The 23661-nt window shown below is 33.5% G+C and overlaps 2 protein-coding genes across 3 annotated transcripts; both read left to right on the top strand.

Annotated features, from left to right (window-relative positions):
* The first annotated feature begins 8943 nt into the window (after positions 1–8943).
* On the top strand, positions 8944–11569 carry LOC111457041 (probable inactive receptor kinase RLK902). Its single transcript, XM_023099162.1, has 2 exons — positions 8944–10560; positions 10647–11569. The coding sequence occupies exons 1-2, from the start codon at positions 9216–9218 to the stop codon at positions 11273–11275; spliced, it is 1974 nt and encodes a 657-aa protein (XP_022954930.1). The 5' UTR covers positions 8944–9215; the 3' UTR covers positions 11276–11569.
* An 8026-nt stretch (positions 11570–19595) lies between these two features.
* On the top strand, positions 19596–23006 carry LOC111457302 (protein TIFY 6B-like). Of its 2 annotated transcripts, none has more exons than XM_023099531.1 (7): positions 19596–19854; positions 20727–20884; positions 21018–21322; positions 21403–21493; positions 22083–22392; positions 22493–22550; positions 22638–23006. In XM_023099531.1, the coding sequence occupies exons 1-7, from the start codon at positions 19770–19772 to the stop codon at positions 22711–22713; spliced, it is 1083 nt and encodes a 360-aa protein (XP_022955299.1). In that variant the 5' UTR covers positions 19596–19769; the 3' UTR covers positions 22714–23006. The 2 variants fall into 2 exon arrangements, with proteins under 2 accessions (XP_022955299.1, XP_022955298.1); XM_023099530.1 differs by having other exon boundaries at positions 21015–21322.
* Positions 23007–23661: the final 655 nt, after the last annotated feature.

The raw sequence follows: 23661 nt of genomic DNA, 5'->3' as shown, positions 1-23661 counted from the left end.
CCACAAACCCCCCCCCCCCCCCAAATCAATGGTTAATTTACTAAATTATGATTAAATTAGTTACTTATGCTCGATTTATCAACGCTCGTATGATTAGTGGAATCACGTGTTATCTTTCATTTGTACAAGATCAATCGAAAAATTTACTCGATTCATCAACGATTAAAACTCTTATTATTAACATCAAAGCTTGAGACACGTGTTATCTTTTATTTATATGAGATCGATCGAAAAATCTACTCGATTTGTCAACAATTAAAGCTCTTATGGCAAACGTTCGTACACAACTTTACCGGATATCAATTCCAACTACTTCAAAACTAGTAAAACTTTATTTTAATCTATTAAAAAATTTAAGAAAATTATGTGATTTTAAATAAATAATAACAATAATAGCCTTACATAACAAATAATAATTATATACCCATCATTTTTTTTTTAAATTTCCACACAGAAGATGTAATTGATATTTTTATTATATGCGTAGTAAATAAATTGCCAGACGGTACTTCCAAACAAATTAATTAACAAATTAGGCAAGACTTGAGGGACCACTACGTAATAAGTCTAAATTGTATCTCCAAATTTTCAATTTTATTTTTTGAAATAATAGGACGTTTTTAAAACAGGCCGGCGTAAATTACATCCACTTGATTTTTGGGCAAAATAAATTGTTTTAAAAACCATTAAATCATATTAGAAATTCATTTTATTCATATATTGAATTCAAATCGGGGTACGATATTGTACACTTTAAACATAATTTCTTGTGACTTTATTTTGAATTTCTTCAAAATGGCTCGAATATTTCTTGATTATAAATTTATGATCATTTCTGAATGAGTATTCCTTGATTATAAACTTATGATCATTCCCAAAATTAGCTAGTACATTCAACAGGGAGGCGTTGGATCCTCGGACCAATATTTTCATGAGAAAATAAATAAATATATATACAGAATCCAAAATTTTATCTATTAAATAAAACGAAATATTTACAGAAGAAGAAGAAGATCATGACTAGTCTAGGGCTATCTCAATCGGCAGTAACAGAAAGGGGAAGAGAAACGAAAACAGAGAAGAATCGATACCTTCTCCGTCTTCGTCTTCATCTGCTCGCAGAAATAAGCCGCTAACGACGAGTAATCTCTACGAATCCCCCACCGAAATCGGCCGGCCGGAGATTCCGAGCGGCGAGCGAGAGATCGGCCGATTCATGTCTCGGAAGGCGGCCGCTAGAGGTCTGATCTCTGGCTGTCCCGGTCCCCAGTCGATGATCGTTTCCGATTCCTCTTTGATCTTCCTCACCTGACTATGAACAGGAAACAGAGTTCCAATCTTCTCCATCGCCTCTCTGTTCTCGCGATTGTTCCCCTTCCAATCCTCCATCTCCAAGAGAAAAACCTAAATCAAAGCCGCGTTCCGAATAATCTATACCTGAACCTCTCACTACCTGGCGACGGCTTTATATAACGATGAATCTAGAGAGAGAAAGAGAGAATACGAGTATGAGATGTAAGATGGGAGGGAAGATGGAAGTTGGGTGGGAAAAGCGCAATCCGATTTTGAATCACGCGACTGCTCTTGACCTTGTGGAATTGAAACGAACCGATTATTGACTGCGACGCATCGCACTAGATAATTCCCTCCCAAACTTCTCAAGCCGTTCGATCCTTCGTGTCGTAACTTTGATCACGTGGCCCTCGTTTCCCCGACGGATTTGTTTCGTTACACGTGTCGTGGCCAATGCCACACGTAGCTCATTATTTAATCAACTCGTCTTTCAAGTTTGACTCTTTCGAAAATTAATAAAACATAAATAAATAAATCAATAAATATCTTATTAAAAAAATTATGAAATTATGACTATTATTTTATTAACATATTTAGAACATGTCGATCCGACATCAATCTGATCGGTATAATCTAAAATTTGATTCGTTGTTGAATATTTTATTAAAATAAATAATAAAAGTGTCTTTATTTCTGGTCGTAATGTTTCGGATAATGCTATCATGGATTTTGAATGTATGATTAGAATAAAAGGAATGGTAATTAGGGTTCCACGATTGGGGGAATAAAGATCGAGAGACATTTCCTCACCATGTTGCAGCTTTTTTTTGACCTTGTTGAGGCTATCGAGCTACATATGTCCTTCCTCTTTATACTATTCTTTCGAGTCTGGAGGTCAGATGAGAAAAGTATTATTTTTAAAAAAATAAAATAAAATGTATTTATTTAAAAAATATTGAATTAGAGGTGTGAACGGATAATTATTTTGCGGGAATAAGAATATTTGAAGGTCAAAAAAGTAAAAGTCCACTGAAGAGGTTTACTAGGAAAAAAAACACCGACTATGTAATATCCCAACAAATACGTGGAAAAACCACACTTGGAAAACATGCATAATAATTCAAATTTAATATTTGAAAATTACTATTTTAAACTTTTTATTTGGTTTTTTCTTCAATGTAAATTTTCATTATAATTCCAATTACTTTGGATAAGTTTTCCACGTCGTCTCATATATATAATCTAAATAAATTATAAAAACACATTAAAAAAATTAATATATTCAAATTACCAATTTAACCTTATCATTTGGTTAATTAACAAATTTGGTTAATTAAGTTTAAATATGTATGAATCAATTTAATCTATAAATTATTTATTTATATTTTTGACAAAAATAAAATAATAAAAGGTCAGTTTTTGGTCTATGACGAGGACGTTGACGTGGCGCAGACGTAGCGAATTTGGTAGGCGGTTAAGTTTGTTAGATTATAAGAAGCAGTCGGAATTCCACTATCATAAACACGAAGCACAACACGTGGCAAAATCGAACGGCGCCGTTTCAATTGCGTGCAATACCCGGGCAAAGATTTGGTGTGGTCATATACCACATTACTAAAAAAAATCAGTGAACACGTGGCGCGTTTAAATTGGTCAAAAATGCTTGGTTTATACACCTTTGAATACGTGATTTATGTCATAATCATATTAATTAATTGGAGTGGTTAATAAGCATTGGCATTGACAAACACAAACTCTTCCATAAAAATATATTTTTCTTTATAATAAATAATTTTATCTAGTAATGCAATAATCACATGCTAATCATCGGATTATTTGATTAGTAATTTAAATTACTCTCTAATCCGTTTTTCGAAAGAATTTTCGAGCATTTTAGTACGACAAGTAATTTGATGAATTTTAATGAATCTTTTCGTTTGTTAGCTGAAAATGTATGAATTAAGTTTAGAGATTGAGAATGGAATTTAAATGGCTTTTAGTGATGGTTTTATATTTGTTGACATCGATTCACTCGTGACATTCCTTCCCTTCTTCTTAATAGGATTAGAAAACGACTGAACCGTGCATCATTGGGTTTTGGGCATGCAAGGTGCAAGTTCACATGTGCTCAGTCCACCTCGATTCGATCAAAGGTGGGCTTTTATACTTTTATGTCCAGTAAGTTCTTTGTTTGTCTGTTGCAAGCTACGTATAATCTTGATTTGGCTTAACTTATGAATTTATTAAGTCTATGCTTCTATCAGTATGAGATCCCATATTGATTGGAGAGGGGAACGAGTGCCAGCGAGGACGCTGGACTCCGAAGTGAGTGGATTGTTTGATCCCACATAAGCATTTTTTTTAATAAGAGATAATATCTGCTAATAGTAGGCTTGGACTACCAAAGATTTTATGCTAGGCTTTGGCTACCTTGGGCTTGGCTAGGGTGCTCTAGCTGCCTCCAGCAAAATGACCAAGGCCCAGTATCATGTCGATGCCCTAGCCCGAGCTTGTGGGCTGCTGTGGTCCATGAACCAAGGCCCAGTTCCCACTTTATGCATTTAAAACAACTTATTTGGTGGTTAAATGATGATTTAAGTTTATTTTAATTTAATTTCCAATAGTTTTAAATTTTTTAAATCATGAGTGGTCGGTACTAGAGCGCTCTTGTGGGGCTATGAATACGATTGGACGTGAGAAACATTCAACCCTCTAGATTTTTAAGGGTCATTGGGGTGTATCCGACATCATATGACGTGTGGTACTCATTTAGCGTTTGGACCCTACCTCTTGTTGAGTCGTTTCCAAATTGGGCAGACTTCTAAAAAAAATATCAACTTTACTTAGGCCGTTGTTGACGTATTCAAACTCCATAACGTTGTTGTCAACCGTCATATCTCAGTTAATGAAATTTAATCAAATTCCTTTTCAAATCTCATATTATATGCTATCAGATGAGCTTCCCTAGTATTTTAGGATCGACCTACTCGCATGTAAGTATAATTCACATAGAACTTTTCCTTCCTACTCATCGGAGCTTGGCACTTACCCGTCGGTTGATCGGGTGTAGGGTATTTAATAATATCTCCTTTGGAAAGGATGCCCAAATTTTTATGTACGTATAGGGTTTATATATTCATTATAAAGGTGGCAATATTGAATATTTTATGTGAGCTAAATATTTAGAGTTGAGTGTCAGTCATCACTTTGACAGTTGGAAAACAGATAAGAATGCATTAAAAACCCAAAAAACAGGTTTTCCTTAAATTTTATTTGTCTTGTTCGGATAAACCTTTGACCAAATCCTTCCATTAAAATCGTCGATCACTGCCGTTGATCATGAAGTCTCCATCGATCCTGACTCATCGGCCTCTACTGCCACGGGTTGGTCCAAAGGAAATTTCAATTATGAAATGAGCCTTCAGTCAGTCTATCGTTAATTGATGTTGTTTTTTTTTTTTTAGTTTTTGTTTTTGCTCTTCTCCTTAACACGTCTGCTAGAGAGAGGTTTTTACACCTTTATAAAAAATGTTTTGTCCCTCTCTCCCGCTGATGTGAGATCTCATAATCCACATCTTTTGGGGTTAGTTTCTTCGATGGTGTACTGTCCGGTGTCTAGCTTTGATATTATTTGTAACAGCCGAAAGATGTACAATGAGCAGTGAAAGCTTGCAAAACTGACAAACTTGACTAACGGTTATCTGGGAGGCTTCAAATTGGATTGCTCCTATTAGAGTCTCCTTTTCCAGTTTCTTCGAGCATTTTGTAACCCTTGAGTTGTACTTGTTAACCATCATGCTTCTAACTTTCCTTGACCATCTTTGTTAAGGGAATTAGACCCCGCCTTCGTCCGAAAGATGCTACGAAACGAGCATTACATACGACGCAACTTCAGTAAGCCTATAAATCGTTTACAAATACAGTTGACCAGTAGTACCATTAACCTAAACCTAATGTATCATTCGCTGCTGTCAATAGTTCTACTGAAACTTCCGACATTTACAAAAAAAGTCTTTGTCCATGTTTTAGAGCCTACAAGAAAGTCCTCGTTTTAGAGCTTAAAGATGTACGATGACTGACGAAATTGTGCATGGATGAACAAATTTGATTGACAATTCATTAAAGTTTACCTAGAAGGCTTAAAAAATGTATTGATCGAATTTCTCGAGTCATCGACTTTTTTTTTTAAACTCCTTTAACCCAAATAATCCGTTATTATCCAAAAAAATTAAAATGAGACAACCAACTTAAGATCGAACCGTCTTTAATATTAAAATAAACAAAAAGAAAAATGAAAAGTCAAAAGAAGTTGGTGGAATGGTCTTTCAAAGAAGAATTGTAATGTTGTCATGATTGAAAAACACAGCTGACATTAGAACATATTTATTTTTATAATTCAACAAATTAAAAAATATTAATATAACATAACAGCTATAAGCTAACTAACATTAATAAAACTATATAATATATTTTTATGATTTCATATTCAATACATGAAAGAACCTTCCTCTTTCTGCAACCACCAATTATTATTCTTAAATTAATTTCTTTTCTTCCAACCAATAAAGTTTATGATTATGCATATTTTGAAAAGAAAACTATAATGATGTATTTCTTATTATTATTTTATATTAGATCTTTATAGGTTGTTAAGGCTAATGTTCATTCAATAATTGTCGCTAAAGGAAAATGATATGATTCATTTTTTTAGGTATAAAAAATGTATCTGAGTATGAATCTTTAAACACAATCAACTTTGTAACATAGACGAATATATAAAAATAAAAAAAAAACTCGAGACTGATATCAACCTGTAAGGATCAGGTGTGATGTCCCACATTGGTTGGAGAGGAGAACAAACTACTATTTATAAGGGTGTGGAAACCTTCCCCTAGCAGACGCGTTTTAAAGCTTTGAGGGGAAACCCGAAAGGGAAAGCCCAAAGAGGACGATATTTGCTATTGGTGGATCTGAGCCAGACATTGAACGATGTGTCAGCCTTCTCGCCCTTCTCCGAAGGTGGTAGACACAAGGCGGTGTACTAGTAAGGACGATGGGCCCCAAAGGGGTGGATTTGGGGGCGGTCCCGCATCGATTGAATGAAGAAAGAGTGCCAGCGAAGATGTTGGGCCCCAAAGGGGGTGGATTGTGATGTCCCACATTGGTTGAGTTGGTGAACAAACCACCATTTATTGAGGGAAAGCCCAAGAGGACAATATCTCCTGGCAAAGGATTTGGGCCGTCGAGATTTGTAATTGGGTGAGCGGTGATTAAATTATTCATCATATTTTAAAACCGTGAGGGGTGATGTGTTTATTAGGGAGAGATTTTCATACTCTTACAATGAATGATTTGTTCTCTTCTCCAATGTGGGGTCTTATCATATCTATTAGTCGTGAGCTTGAGCTCTTATATGCATTCAATTAATAAAATATTTATTATCGTTTAAATTTAAAAAATAAAAAGTTTGAAATTTAATAAAAAGATAAAATGGAAGAGATTATTATTAAATTTTGTCAAACTTTAATTTAACGGTAATAAACCGACGGAAATTATATTTTACACCTTGAAATAATCAAAAAAGAAAAAGAAAGTTATGGAAATTACAACGTTATTACTTTTTCAATAAATATTAATATATTTCCACTTTAAAAAAATTAATATATGTTTTATTAATACCGTCAAATTGTCGGTGTGCTGCGACAATTAACGGATCGGATCAGCCAGCGGGGCGCTCGAAGATTCTCTCTCCATTATTATTATTATTTTCTTTTCGAAAGCAATTTTTTTTTTTATAATAAAAGAAAATTTATTTATTTATTGGAGTAATTGACATTTACTCTTTATAATTAAGATTTTTGGGGTCGAAATTTAATGTTTTTTTAAAAGTAATTATTAAAAAAAGAAATTATAATATTTTTTATTTGTAATAATTAAAAAAAAAACAAAAGAATATATGGTTGCCAAACAAAAAAATTATGGCCTTCTTTGATAGACATTTTTGGCATCTTCAAATTCCTATAGGGACAAAAAAATTTAAACTTTTTTTATTAGGTACATAATTGAATTTCTTTGTCACTTTCTTCTTGCATTTCACACGCCCGCCCGACCAACAATCTTACCTATTATTTTTCATAATTTTAGGTAAGGAAGAAATACACGAATAGTCTGAAACCATATCTAAATGAGAGCGATCTCGAAATATAATAGTTAAAAAAATTTAAAATAATTAATAATTATTATCTATACCAACAAAGTCTACGGTCTTTTTCAGTGGCTCAATCATGTGAGTGAGAATAGAACATTTTAAACCGATTCATATTAGTTTGTGGGGACAAGAGATGTAGGTAACGTAGTCATGTAACATAGTCATTCTAATATATTTTGTTCTCATTCACATTTATTCCAGTTAATTAAAATTAATTGAAATAAATAAAAAATAAAATGATTATCAAACTGACCGTTATAATATTATTTTATAAATATAACTCGTAATAACACTAATAAACATTATAGAATATGAAAATGAGAGGAGTAATTGGAAGGGAATTTATTTAATTGAGATAATACCAAATAATTTGATAAATATAGAATTATTTAAAATCCTTAATCTAGCCTATCAAATACATTAAATTTGCAACCATGCAAATTACATAATAATTAAAATATAATAACTAATTGATGTGGAAAGGTAACATTCTCGACATTCATATTCCCCAATTAATTAAAATTATTTAATTCATATATTCACATCCATTTTACCCTTAATATTACATACATCGGTAAATAAGCTGTAATAATCTAATCGATTCATTTTATTATATAATTATAAATGATATTTTTTCTAATATAAATATACTTCAGTTAATTAAAATATATTTCATTAAAAAAAATAAAATATTTTCTCGATAATTTTTTATTTTATATAGAATTCTACGACCAACACCATTCTAATAAGTGAAGTTTTTGTCTTTTGGCCAACTCGCTCAAACAGTAGACCGCTCATGGTCACCTCGATAACCATACGAGCTCGCCCTAAATAAAATTCTCTCTTATTTATGGTTGGTGCGAGTCTCAATGTATGCTCTTATACACCCAAAATGCAAAAAGTTGACTATACCAATACAACATTTGGGTAATCACCTTCCTTTTATACCGACCTTGACCCTAAGTTGACTATTTGGGAAGCTCGTTCCTATTGTGCCCGTGCCCTGTATGACCTGCCACGAGTAATGGGAATTCTCCTATTTTTTAATCAAAGACTCTATTGGATGCAGAATTACGGTGAACGGTATATAAATTAGTTAACCTCTATGTCAATATGGGGTAGTCTCCATTTTATATTGACCTTGACCCTATATTAACTTTTGGGAAAACTTGTTCCTATCGTGCTCGTGCCCTGTCTAATCTACCACGAGTAATGAGAATTCTCTCTTTTTCTAATTAAAGACTTGGTTAGATGTAGAATTTACTACACGAAGAGTGGTATATAAATCTATTGATCTCTACGTTGATGATGCGTCACGAAAATGGAAAAAAGAAGAGAGGTTTGTGAATTTGACATGCGAGAGAGTGACCCACTGGCACACAAAAAAGCACGGTGGGCTGATACGCTTAGCTAAGACGAAAAGAAAAGTTATAGACACAGCCAAAGCACACAATTTTGATAATCTTCTTAGCCACAGCCTAAGCACAGCCTGTGTAACTCTGTGAAATTCCTCTCACCCAATTGAAAAAGTAAGAGACAGCACACAATTTGCAGCTTCCCCACCTTTTTCTCTTTCTTCCACTCGCTCTTTTCAAGCCCTTTAACCTAAATTCCAACCAATGCCTTGAGAAACTCATTGGGTTTCGAGATTTTTGTGAATAAAATCCTCCATTGATGCAAAACCTCAACTGGGTTTTGCTCTAAGCTTCTCAAAATGCGAACCCAGATGGGAAATCGTTTGATTTCTCTGTTGCTCTTCAGTTTCCTTCTTCTACTCCCCACTGCGAAGCCAGATCTTGCTTCTGATAGAACAGCTCTGCTAGCTCTCCGTTCCGCTGTCGGCGGCCGGATTCTTCTGCTTTGGAATGTGACCGATCAGAACACCTGTTCTTGGCCCGGGATTCATTGCGAGGAGAATCGTGTTACTGTTCTTCGTCTTCCCGGCGTGGCGCTTTCTGGTCAGTTACCGGACGGAGTTTTTGGGAACTTGACTCACCTTCGCACTCTCAGTCTTCGGCTCAACGCCCTGTCCGGTCATCTCCCATCAGATCTCTCTGCTTGCGTTAATCTCCGCAACCTCTATCTACAAGGTAATGAGTTTTCGGGCCTTGTCCCTGATTTCTTGTTCCAGCTCCCTGATCTTGTTCGCCTTAATTTAGCCTCCAATAACTTCTCCGGCGAGATCTCATTGAGCTTCAACAATTTGACTCGTCTTAAGACATTGTTCCTTGAAAACAATCGCTTATCTGGGTCTATCCCGGACTTGAAGATCCCACTAGATCAGTTCAATGTTTCTAACAATCAATTAAATGGGTCGGTTCCAAAGGGTTTGCAATCGTTTTCTTCAAATTCCTTCTTGGGTAATTCTCTCTGCGGGCATCCTCTTGCGGCTTGCCCTGGGGAGAATGGGGATAATATCGATTCTAAACACAAGAAAAAGCTCTCAGGAGGAGCCATTGCGGGGATTATCATTGGATCTGTTCTGGGTTTTGTATTGATACTTGTGATCTTAATGCTTTTGTGTCGAAAGAAGAGTGCTAAGGAAACAAGTGCAGTGGATGTTGCCACGGTGAAGCATCCTGAAGTGGAAATTCAGGGCGGTAAGCCACCAGGGGAGGTTGAAAATGGCGGCTACAGTAATGGTTATACTGTGCCAGCCGCCACTGCTGCTGGTGGTGGTGCTGCTGCAACAGTGGCGGCGGGGACTGCAAAGAGGGAAGTGAATGGTAATGGAATTGGCTCCAAAAAACTGGTGTTTTTTGGTAATGCTGCAAGGGTGTTTGATTTGGAGGATCTTTTGAGAGCTTCAGCGGAAGTGTTGGGAAAAGGAAGCTTTGGGACAGCTTACAAAGCTGTTCTTGAAGTGGGTTCTGTGGTGGCTGTGAAGAGATTGAAGGATGTTACCATAACAGAGAGGGAATTCAGGGACAAGATTGAAGCTGTCGGATCAATGGATCATGAATGTTTGGTCCCTCTGAGAGCTTACTATTTCAGTATGGATGAGAAGCTTCTTGTCTATGATTACATGGCCATGGGAAGCTTGTCTGCTCTTCTACACGGTAAGCTCTTTCGTCGCCCGATCGCTCGTTTTTCGATTGCTTCGTTATAATTTGTTCGGTTTTATAGATATCCTTGCTGATTACAGGGAACAAAGGAGCTGGTAGGACACCATTGAACTGGGAAATCAGGTCAGGAATCGCTCTTGGCGCTGCTCGTGGCATCGAATATCTTCATTCTCAAGGTCCTAATGTTTCCCATGGAAACATAAAGTCATCGAATATTCTTCTAACGAAATCGTACGAAGCTCGAGTCTCTGATTTCGGTTTAGCCCATCTTGTTGGACAACCTTCCACCCCCAACCGAGTTGCTGGATATCGTGCACCGGAGGTGACTGATCCTCGTAAAGTTTCGCAGAAGGCTGATGTCTATAGCTTTGGTGTATTGCTATTAGAGCTTTTGACAGGGAAGGCTCCTACCTACTCCGTTTTAAACGAGGAAGGAGTCGATTTACCAAGATGGGTGCAGTCAGTTGTTAGGGAGGAGTGGACATCCGAAGTTTTCGACCTCGAGCTTCTTAGGTACCAAAACGTCGAGGAGGAGATGGTTCAACTATTGCAACTTGCAGTCGATTGTGCAGCTCAATATCCTGATAAGCGTCCTGCAATGTTGGAAGTCACAAAGCGTATACAAGAGCTTCGTCAATCCAGCATTCACGACGTTGCGAATGTACAACCAGACGCTGGTCATGATTCAGACGACATGGGTTCTAGGTGAGGTTGCTTGTTGTTATTGTACTAATTTGTTGATTCAATAGTTGTATTTGTTTGTTGTTGGGGTGGGTGATGTAATTAGTTACTGCCTTTGCCTTTACTTTGGGGATTTGATTGATCTGTTCAAACTTGAGATGTTGTTGTTTTAGTTGCTATAATGATGAGCTTTGTTGTGATGTTCATTCACAAGAGACCTTTAAAAGCAAAGCTAAAAAGACACCCAATTTAGAGATATGTCAATTCTTTGTATTGAGTACTCATTTGTGTGCAGTTGGTTGAAATAAATACATTCACTACTCATTGGGACAGCTTTTTTCATGCATCATTGTTGTCTAATTGGCTAACATTTGTCTGTTGGGGTCGTGCCGTTATTGATGATGACGACAAATAATGTCCCTACTGTGTGTTGATGTGAGATCTCATATCGGTTGGAGAGGAGAACGAAGCATTCTTCATAAGGGTGTGGAAACTTCTCCCTAGTACACGCGTTTTAAAAATCTTGTGGGGAGGTCTGAAAGGGAAAGTGCAACGAGGACAATATATGTTAGCTTTGGGCTTGGAATGTTAGAAATAGTATTAGAGTCAGACACCGAGCCATGTGTTAGCGGCGAGGAGGCTGAGCCCTGAAGGGGGTGGACATGAGGCGGTATGCCACCTAGGACGTTAGGTCCCGAAGGGGGTGGATTGTGAGATCCCACCATCAGTTGGGGAGGTATAAGGGTGCGAAAACCTCTTTGTGGAAGTAGTGAACTTGAGTTGTTACCTAATTATTAGTACACAGTTAAATTATTGATTCGTGGGTTTTTAAGTTTGTTTTAATTGTGTTGGATTGACTTGAGTTACTGTTTGCCGTTTGAGTAGGATATGATTTTTTTTCCTTAGATGGAAAATTGAACTACCGACTTTAGAATGATTGGTTTATGTTGGGTCGGGATATTTTTTTTTTTGGTAAATTAATAAAAATATCATTAAACAGTATACTTTATTAAACTTTTTACGATAGGTTGAGCTCGATCTAACAAATCGTTTAGTATTGACAGAGTATACGTGATGGTTGAATAGACGACGATTTAAAGGTAGATTTGAAGTTGATAGGACAGTGTTGATTGTATTATTTGGCATTATATTGAATTTGAAAGTGGTCCAAAAATAATGCATGTGAAAGAAAGGGATGTTTTTATAGCTTCATATTATGCTCCTATTTCTTCACCTTTTCTAACCACATCCTATTTTTAATATCATAGTTTATTGCTAACATTTTAATAAACCTTTAATTTAAAATATTTGAAACAAATTAATCATCGGAACCACTTGGTAAAACAAATTAAGGTACGATCAAAATCTTACCGAATTCAAGAAATAAAATTAAGTCAAATAGGCTTCTTAGAAATGATCGAAGGTACTTTAAAATGACGGGAAAATTGGCAATGACACACTTTAAAAAATGAAAAAAAATGGCTCGAGATGAAAAAAAAATCTTTGGAACGTGTTTCTTACTGAATATAAATGTGCCAAATTCTTCAAATTTTAGTATCTATTACGAAATCAATAAATTTGGACCATAACTCGTTTTTTAATCACGTGTTTTTAAAGGTAAATTTATTGACAACCTTACCTAAAACTATGGGGTAAAAATGCCGACTACAAACCTTTTTGGTCATTTTTTTTCATTACTGTGTTTTTCTTTGTAGTCGTCCGTCACAATTTCCCTTTTATGGGCTTAGCCCATTTATTTTAATTTGGGCTCAGCCCATTTATTTTTAATTTGAGCTCAGCCCATTTTGTAATTTGGGCTCAGCCCATTTATTCTAATTTCGGCTCAACCCATTTATTTTTAATTTGGGCTCAGCCCATATGTTTTTAATTTGGGATCGGCCCATTTATTTGAATTTGGGCTCAGCCCATTAGCCCATTTATTTCAATTTGGGATCGGCTCATTTATTTCAATTTGGGCACGGCCCATTTATTTTTAATTTGGGCTCAGCCCATTTATTGTAAATTGGGCTCAGCCCATTTATTTTAATTCGGCTCAGCCCATTTATTTTTAATTTGAGCTCAGCCCATTTTTGTAATTTGAGCTCAGCCCATTTATTATAATTTCGGCTCAACCCATTTATTTTTAATTTGGGCTCAGCCCATATGTTTTTAATTTGGGCTCGGCCTATTTATTTTAATTTGGGCTCATCCCATTTATTTTTAATTTGGGCTCGGTCCATTTATTTTTATTTGGGCTAAGCCCATTTGTTTTTATTTGGGCTCGGCTCATTTATTTTAATTTGGGCTCAGCCCATGTATGAAACTTTTTATAATGTTTTTTTTTTGTGACATTTTCTATAATAATTTGTAAATTGAACCGTGAAATATTCTTAGTTGGTATTCCTAAAAAAAAATATTAGTTGATGGTTTGTTTTAAATTCAATCAGCACTATAAATCATTAAATAACATTAATTTTCTTTAAAATATGACATTAATTCATGATTTAATATTTTCTTTGTCCTGGACCATAAAATATATCAATTTTTTTATGTAAAAAAAAAAAAATTAACAATTTTAATATTCAAAGTCTAACTTTGTCCCATATTTTTAACTAAAATTTATTATTATTTCGTGAATTTTTAAATAAAAATAAATAAAAATTTATTGAACTCAACTTAAATTTATTACTATTTAATTCTAGTAATTTTTATTTTATAACTTTTTAAAAAAATTTAAAAAAATATGACTAATAAAGACTAATTTTTAAAGATTAAAATTGAAAATTATTGAATGTATAAAAACTAAAATTTAATATTTAAAAATTATATAATTTGAGAATTGAAAATTCAAAAGATTGGATTTATTTAGGTATAGACTGTCATTTTTTTTATTTTATTGAGCATTATAATTTATTAGATTGATGTAAGCGTTGATTATTTGTAATTTTATTTAAAATAATGGTTATTAGATTCTCCCATTCTAAATTTAGATATAATTAATGGACTTAATATCATATTAAATCTAAAAAGTATCCTAATAATATAGTCAACTCTTTTATTCTAAAATAAATTATTATAAAAGAAATTTTAATCTATAACGAGATTCAAATTTCAAATTTAATACCTGATATTCTCGGCATTCGCATGCATTCCCTGCAATATGATCAGGTTACTCATTCCTCGGTTTTAAAGAGTGAAAACTATCCCCATAGACTAACCCGAGTCATTTCAACATGTTTTGTGTTTACTCACATGCATTCTAGTAAAATTTTTAAAAGATTATCCGACATAGAATTGCTCCAAGTGAAGCATGTTTAACCACGTGGTTCATATGTTTAAACCAATGAAAAGAAATGTGCACATTATTGACATAGACAGTGACTTTCCGTTCTTTGAAAATTTTCTTAACTATTACATCTTTAGAATCGCTCTCATTCGAATGTAGTATCGGTTCATTCATGTACCCCTAATTTTACACGCCATTTATTTTTATTTTAGTTGAATAAATATTAAAATAGAGATGAAAACGTGGACGTTTCTAAAAGGTTAATAAGTGCATGTGAACTTGTGTATTGCATGGACACTTCACATTTAATGATAGAATAGACAATTCCATAATTTTATAAAAAATTATTCTTTTTTTTATTAAAAAGGATAGAATAGACAATTTTATGGTTACTTTTAAATAAAATTATTTAATAATAATAATAATAATAATAATAATAATTGGCCAAAGGAATCATGGCCCTTGGTGGTAGACAAAACATAAAAGTTGGCTCCTTTTGTTCGGACTCAAACCACTGACGTTACCGACGCTCGCTTTTTATTAGACACAAAATTTAATTTTATATTTAATAGATCACTTCATTTTTAAAAATTATAAATATAGAGCAAATAAAAAATTTAAATACTTATAAATTTTTTAATTAATTTAAAGTTTTAATGAATATATATGTTTTTTTTAATAAAAAATGTGGTAAAATAATTAATGATGGTCACTATTGGTTGTTCTTATCATGGTGATGCTTATTGATATATTATTTTTGGTTGATATTTTGACAACACATTAATAATAATAATAATAATAATAATAATAATAATAATAATAATGAAAATGAAAATAATAAATAATGAAAGAAAACACGAGCATATTATTAAAAATTGGATGGTAGTGCAAAGGAATTCAACGTGACCCTTTAGAGCAAAGAATAACACCAAATTTAAAGTAGAGAATCACTCTCAAACCATATATGTCCCCATCAATATAATCAATACTCTATACAATTAATTTACCCTTAAAAAACTATAGGTTAAACAAATATTTTCCGTCCTCATTTTATTAGTATCATTTCCTCCCTCTTTTTAACGGGATTTGAATCAATATTTGAAATCTAGATTCGGTATCTGATTACCCCGACATGATCATATTACCTATTTGTCTTCTAAGTGTTTCTAAAAGTGAAGGATATTTCCACGAGAAATGTTGTAATCGCCCAGACCCATGGTTAGCAGATATTGTCTACTTTGAGCTGTTATGTATTGCCTCCAGCCTCACGATTTTAAAACATGTCTATTAGGGGAAAATGCTCATAAGAGTACACATATGCTTCTTTCCTCTCTCCAACCGAGGTAGGATCTCACAAATGCTCTAAGAAATTTGAACTTTTGTTATTAAATCCTTTATTAGTATATATAGTAGCTATCAATTCTCTTATGTCTTTTGCCAGTATTATATCATTAGCATCACTCTTATTCAGATTCAGATGTGACTCTCAGTTAATTCATCTACTATTATAAGTATCATACTTGTTAAGTTTTCTCACGTTCCCGTTCTTGTTGTAACACAAACAAGAAAAAGTGACCAATTTTAAAATTTTGGTCGTGTTTAGACATTAAAAAAAAAAACAAAAAGTAACTTAGTACAAAATTGGTCCCCTAAAAATGATGTTTTTTAGCGTAAAAAATAATAATCCAAAAATATCACGATTCAAATGGACAGGAATTAAAAATGGCCACAAAATTAAATAAATAAATAAAGTGATTGGTGAAACGGGTCACATGGAAAACATGGTACCCATTGCAACAACTTGGCGTCTCTCTTCCGCTAGATTCTATATATATATATATCTATATATATATCTATATCTATATATATAGATTGTGCGTTTAATTTAAAAATAGAATTTATCGAGTTTAATTAATTAAAAAAAAAAAAAAAAACTGATGGGATATAAATTCAAGAATAAAATAATTGGGCCCATTTCATGCTAAAGTAGACGTACACACGTTTTGGTCTTTAATTTTATATCCTCTGGGCCCACCCCATGTGATTGCCTTTATTATTATTGCCACTTGGAAAACGATGCCTCAATCAAATATTTCTAATAATATATATATTTTTAAATATTTTTTTATCCATTTTAATAATATTAAAATATTACACTCTCACTAATATTTACGTTATTTATTAATAAATTTAATTATTTTAAAGATTTTACGTATTTATCATCGAAAACACATCTAAATGAGAGTGACCTAATTATAGAATGACTAAGAAACGTCTAAAATAATTGAAAGTCATTATCTATACTAGTATGGAGCATCTTCCTTTTTGTTCGGTGACCTCTTAAAATTTCAAAAAATGTATATGAGTAAGTAACGTGACCATATCGTAAGGGATGTAGAGAAATGTCAGAGCATACAGGTATTAAATTCAGATTATGGATCATGAGCATCGTTTGTTACACAGTTTTTTTGGTATTTTTTATTTAAACAAAAGTTCACATGATTTTTCATATCTATTCCAAATAAGTATCTTAGTAAACGTTATCATGTTGATTTTTTGTCAAATATTTTAATAATTTTATCATAATTCAGTAGCGGAAATTATTACGAATAGAATCTGAAAAGATATAGGGTGAGAAACGAGGGACAAAATATGTCCCACACAAAAGTTCAATTGTCCATTTTTAATTTCAATGGTGAATTGAAAAGACCCCTTCAATCGACTTTTATGATAGGGTCGAAAATGGCTCACCTTTCTCGTTCTCATCTACAATATGTGTCAAAATTAATTGCACTACGCTCAAATTAACATTAATTAAAAATAATTTAATTATAATTTTAAACTAAAAATTTACCGAGCATATATGTGAATTATCTTTAAATTGATATTAAGTTATAATATTTTAGTTCATTTTATTTTCTAAAATAGTACGGTAAAATTTGATGTTTGACTCGGTCAAAGTAAAATTTGACGAATATTAAATTTAATAGGGCTTGGAATATAATCCGAGGTGGCAATTGGGCCCACCAGCGACACATGGCGACCCCACCGAATAAGGAAATGTGGGAAATACTTGAGCCTTAGTTGGGACCACTGATTTATTTTTTGTTTTTTTGAAGTAATTTCAATAACTTAAAAACTAACAAAAAATATAGAACAAACAAATAATTTTAAATTAGCTCAATAATAATATTCGAGAAAGAAAAATAAATAATTTTATTTTAAGTTTGAAAATGTAGATTGGTGTTTTGTAAATTGATATTAAATCGTTCTAATTAATCAAAATTTCCATATTATTTAAATTATATATAATATTATTAAATATTTAATTTCTAATTTTTATATGATTGTAATTTTTACTTGATAATTCGGCTTAAATATTAAAAATGTAAGAAAAATATATTCCATTTTCCAATAAAAAAAATATATATATTTTTTAAATGATGGATGGTATTGATGTAAACTTGGAAACGACGTGAAATAATGATAAAATTGACAATTTTTAAAAGCTTTATCAATAAATGTGATATATATATATATATATATATATATATATATATATATATATATATATATCATTTTTGGCTTTTGATTTATTATTTATTCTATAATAGAGTTTTATTTATAAGCTTTATTATATTTGGTTAATTTATTAAATTTTTATCAAATGGTTGACCACAAACTAATTAATTTTTTTAGACATTATCATGATGGTGGGTTTTTAGTTGAATTAGATATATTAAATTAAATTACAAAATTTATTAAAATGGGTTGAAATTTTAGAATTAATCACTATAATTTAATAGAAATTTCATAAACATACCGAACTATTCATTAAAGTTTTATAATTTTAAAAATAATAGAGATTAGATTTTAATTTAAATTGTACGAACAAATTTATAATTTAACTATTTTTAAGAGCATCACAATAATTAATTATATTAGTAAAATTATTGGTTGAAAATAATGAACAAATTATTTTCAGCTAAAAAGAATTAGTACATTTTAAAAGGCTATTTATAATTATTTTATATTAGTGGAAATTAACGTAAATATCAAGGAATAAAGAATATTTTAAAGCTAAATTTGGTAGGTTTCATTAATGTAACTGTTTTTTTTTCCTGAAGAAATTTAATAATTCTTTTAGTTTCCATTAATGTAACAATTAATGAATAATAAAGTCAAACTTATACAGTCATAAGCTATTAATTAATTTCAGGTGACGTGGAAATTCGACAATCCAACACATGGAGAAATAAGACTTTTCACGACGAAGTAAAATTTAAAATCCACTTATTTTTTTTTATATTTTGAAAAAGAAAAATTTAAGGGAAAAAAAAGAGGAGAAAGGATATTAAAATATTAACGTGGCTGAATTAATTAATTAATTAAAGAGGCTGTTTATTTATTTAATTATTTAATTTTGGTTTATGTAGGGTGGGCGAAAGAGAATATATTATTGAATAATAATAAAGTAATAGAAAAACTAAAAATGAGGTGGAAAAAATTATCCACGTTTGGAGCTCACGGATTCGAGAAAATCCAACTAACTAACACGTGGCGATGAAGACGCGTGGCTCGACTCGCACGTGGTCGTTTTCCCATTTTACCCACTTTCATACCCCATCTCAAGGACCCGAATCTCTTAATCAATCTAACGGCTCAGATTTCACAGTGCCACGAGCCTTAATTATTATTTATTAATTATCGGTAATTTGTCTATAAAGTTAAATCTTATAAACTTTCTTTATATAAATTATAAAAATAAGAGTCTTTTCTTATATAATTTGTCACTAAATTATCATAATTAAGAAAATTATAATATTTAAATTATTTTGTTGGACCAAAAGTGAGTATTAATAGTATATAAATGAAAAGAAAATTCAAAATTCAAAGAAAAAAAAGGCAAAATTAATTGAATATCTAAAATTATAAATAGGGAAATAATAAAAAAAATTGGGACCAAAATTATTTGAACTTTTATTTATTTTTATAATACATTTAACATTAAATTCCTTTTATTTATTTTTTTGAATAAAAAGACGTGCTTCTCTCGCTTTCCTCTCGCATTGATATTAAAAAGCGCTGAAATTCTCTCGTATTTTTTTTCTCTGCCTATTTCTCTCTCAGTGAGCGCTTAACTTTCATGGTCTTGGAGCTCGAAACTGGCTCGATTCTTCATCGCTTCGAAACTCTGCAGGTATTTTTTCGGCGTTAATTCTTTCGAGGATTTCAAATGGAGAGAGATTTCTTAGGTTTGAACTCGAAGAATGACGCTATGGCGTCGAGAGAAGATTTCTCAGATTCTTCTAAGAATTCAGGTATGTTCATGTCTCGTCTTCTTCATCATCGTCTTGTTCATCTGTTTCGATTTCCATGGAAGTTTTGTTTGATATCTTGGAAATCTGTTTGGTGAATTTGATACTCGGAAATGTCTCTGCTAGGGCTTAAGTTTGTTGTATCAACGAAATTTCTTTTGGAAAACAGGAAGAGTTAGAGAAGAAATGAAGATTGAGGAAATTATTGTCTGAATTTAGAATTTATTTTCTCAGGAACCAAGCAGAAAATTAGAAAGGAAAATCTGTTAGAATAGGCGTAAAAACCACGTTTCGCACGCTGTACCGAAATGTAAATTTGATGTGCAAAAGAACTGACAAGCCAAAAAGTTTTTGGGGGAATTTTTTATATTAAAAATAATTGTTTTTAAAAATACATGAATTGAAATATTATTATTTGTGTACTGCGTGTAATTTTAAATTTTTTGGAATTTTTAAAATAGGGAAAATGTGAAAATTTGGAAAATAATTTATTAAATTAATCAATGAATTTTGTTCTAAATTAATTTAAACTTAAACTTTAATCGTTTAATTTATGTATTAAAGAACAGTGACGTGGCAATTTCAGTGCGGTATAAAAGAATAATAACAATAAATAAATAGATAATACAGCTGGATAGCTGCAATGATCATATTAACAATTAAATACTTCAATCCCGTGGTAAACACTCGGTTTATTTTTTTAAAAGAAAAATTAAAGTTTTTTTAATCACACGTCGGTGTGGGTCTTCATTATAATAATGAATCATGGCGATGTAATTATTTAATTTTTTTTTTTTGAAGTTTTTAAGATTTTTTCCGTTAATCTCCCAAGATTATTGATCATAGGATTGTGGAATGAAATTTGATTGGTTCAGGCATGCAGTGGGCATTCTCAAACAAAGTTTCTGCTCTTCCCCAGTTGCTGTCTTTCAAGGCTGCTCAAGATGAGAAGCAAAGGAAAATTGTTGTTGATCCATTGGTCTCTTCTGACCTTTCAAATCTTACCCATAGGCCATATTCTTCTGTGATTCAGGTTTCACTTTCTTCATTTTGTTCTTGATTATGCTCTGAATCTGCAATTCTCTGTTTTTTGATTTCTAGTCATCAATGGCTTGGACTCTGTTCATTGATTTGAAGTTGGTGATTTTGTCTTTTGTTTGTAGAAGAATGTAGTTCTAGATAAGAAGGCTGGTAACCAGTATGCAATGGCGGTTTATCCGTTCCAAAATGGCGAGGCGATTTCGGTACATCGTTCACAAGATGTGAAGATGTTTCCCATCTCGAACCAAACTAAAACTAACAATGCTGTTCCTGTGGCTTTCAATGTTCCGGTGTTTCAATCCCAGTTGGTTTCTTCTGGCCAAGCTGTGGTTGGTTCCAATGTTAACTTGCAGCCATTTGGTGGTGTTCCAATTGCGACCTCTGTTTCTGTTCCTTTCACGAGCTCGGTCATCGGTAGCACTGAGCTAAGGTACTTGTTTTTCAAGATGGAGCTGTGAAAGATGTCAAAGCCTAAATGTCTTGAAAATTGATGCTTACTTTTCTTTGTAGGAATGCTTCGAAACCTCCAGGTTCAACGCCGCAGCTGACAATCTTCTATGCAGGATCTGTTTGTGTTTATAATGATGTATCTCCTGAGAAGGTATCTGTTCTTTTAAAAACTCTAATTTCGTTTTGCCTTCTCACCACGTGGGGAAGAAATTGTGAGATCCCACATCGGTTGGGGAGGAGAACGAAACATTCTTTATAAGGGTGTGGAAACCTCTCCCAAGCAGACACATTTTAAAAACCTTGAGGGGAAGCTCTAAAGGGAAAACCCAAAGAGGACAATATCTGTTAGTGGTGGCTTTACGCTCTTACAAATGGTATTAGAGCCAGACACTGGACGATGTGCTAACAAGGACGTTGAGCTCCGAAAGGGGGTGGACAAGAGGTTGTATGCCAGCAAGGAGCCTCAAAAGGAGGTGGATTGGGGGGTCCCACATCTGTTAGAGAAGGGATCGAGTGTCAGCCAGGACGCTGGGCTCTGAAGGGGGGTGGATTATGAGATCCCATATCGGTTGGGAAGGAGAACAAAACCTTCTTTATAAGGGTGTGGAAACCTCTCCCTAGAAGATGCGTTTTAAGAACCTCGAGGGAAAACCCGAAAGAGGACAGTGTCGGTTGACGGTCGGATTTGGGCGGTTACAAGAATCAATTCTCAGTTCTTGTTGTTTGATGTTTCTATTCAGGCTCAGGCTATAATGCTTCTGGCTGGCACTGGAGGGCTGCCTCAAACAGAAAACAACGTACATCCCATCGGTCAAGTGAAGGCATCATTCCCCAACGAAAACTTCCAAGGAATGCCACTCCTCGGCCTTTCAAGTCCGCCTTCTGTTGCACATTCTAAGAGTCCTAATGCAGGGTTAGGATCTTGTAGTAAAATTGAGCTACCTGCTGCACCAAAACGTATACAAACCCCAGCATCCCATTCAAACTATTCCGAACCTCCTAAGGATGCTCGTTCCATTGCACCGATTACTACGACATTCATACCTGCAGGTATAAAGCCACTTCACTCTACTCTAGTCCATATTTTTTCATAAGTGATGATTTAAACAACAAACATGCTGACATTCCTCCTATCACCTCCTCCCTACAGCTGTGCCTCAGGCTCGAAAAGCATCCTTGACTCGGTTTCTAGAGAAGCGCAAGGAACGGTGAGTTTTCGACCTGGTTCTTTTAACTTGAGTGTTTAGTTCTACTTCGACTCGGAATCTCACGAATTCGTTCTCATGTTGTTTTAGGATAAACACATGCCCCTACAATATTGGAAAGAAAGCATCAGACTGTTCATCCACAACCTTGGATCTGATGGCCTGATGTCTCTCTCGCTTTGGACATACAAAATCGGTTTGTCCTCCATATTAGAGAATTGGATATAAAGCAAAATTTGTCAATCTGTTAGCTTAGATTGATTCTTGGTTTTGTTTTTTTTATATAATTTTCTTTTGTTCAATTGAAAAGCGCAGTTAGTTTCGATTGAACAATATGTAACTTAGTTGCTCCATGTTTATGTAAAATATTGCTTTTTATTTACACCCAGAGAAAAAAAAATGGGATGATATTTTGTATGTAAAACTATTCTGAATGATTCTATATTGTTCTTTCCTCTACTTGAAAACGTGATAGAGAATCAAACTGAAAATGTTTCTATCTCTTGGTCCCATTCATCACATGCTGAGAACATTTTGGCTGTGTTCTTTATGATCTTTCTCTCTCTCTCTCTAGACTGTTCTTTAGTGTTCACATGTTATTTTAAATTTCAAATGAGGAATAATTCCCACAAGAAAAAGTACTTTCGACCACATATAGAGAAGAGCTTGGGCCATTCCCAGATATTTCTTGTTTCTCTGGATTTACACCAGATTTCCTCGTTGTCTATGTTTTTTTTGTAACCGCCCAAGTCCACTGCTAGCAGATATTGTCCTCTATTATAAGTTTTTCTTTTCGGGTTTTCCCTCAAAGTTCTTAAAACGCGTTTGCTAGGGAGAGGTTTCCACACCCTTATAAAGAATGCTTCATTCTCCTTCCCAACCGATGTGGGATCTCACAATCCACCCCCCTTCGGGGTCCAGCGTCCTTGTTGGCATTCGTTCCCTTCTCCGAACTATGTGGGACCCCCCTTCTCCCCCTAATCCACCCCCTTCGAGGCACAATGCCCTTGCAGGTACACCGCCTTGTGTCCACATTACCCGATGTCTGGCTCTGATACCATTTGTAACAGTCTAATTCCACCAATAGCACCACCAATAGCAGATATTGGAAACG

Source organism: Cucurbita moschata, unplaced genomic scaffold (genome assembly GCF_002738365.1).
Source record: "Cucurbita moschata cultivar Rifu unplaced genomic scaffold, Cmos_1.0 Cmo_Scf00019, whole genome shotgun sequence".
Lineage (NCBI taxonomy): Eukaryota > Viridiplantae > Streptophyta > Magnoliopsida > Cucurbitales > Cucurbitaceae > Cucurbita > Cucurbita moschata.
This window is presented reverse-complemented; position numbering and strand designations above follow the sequence as displayed.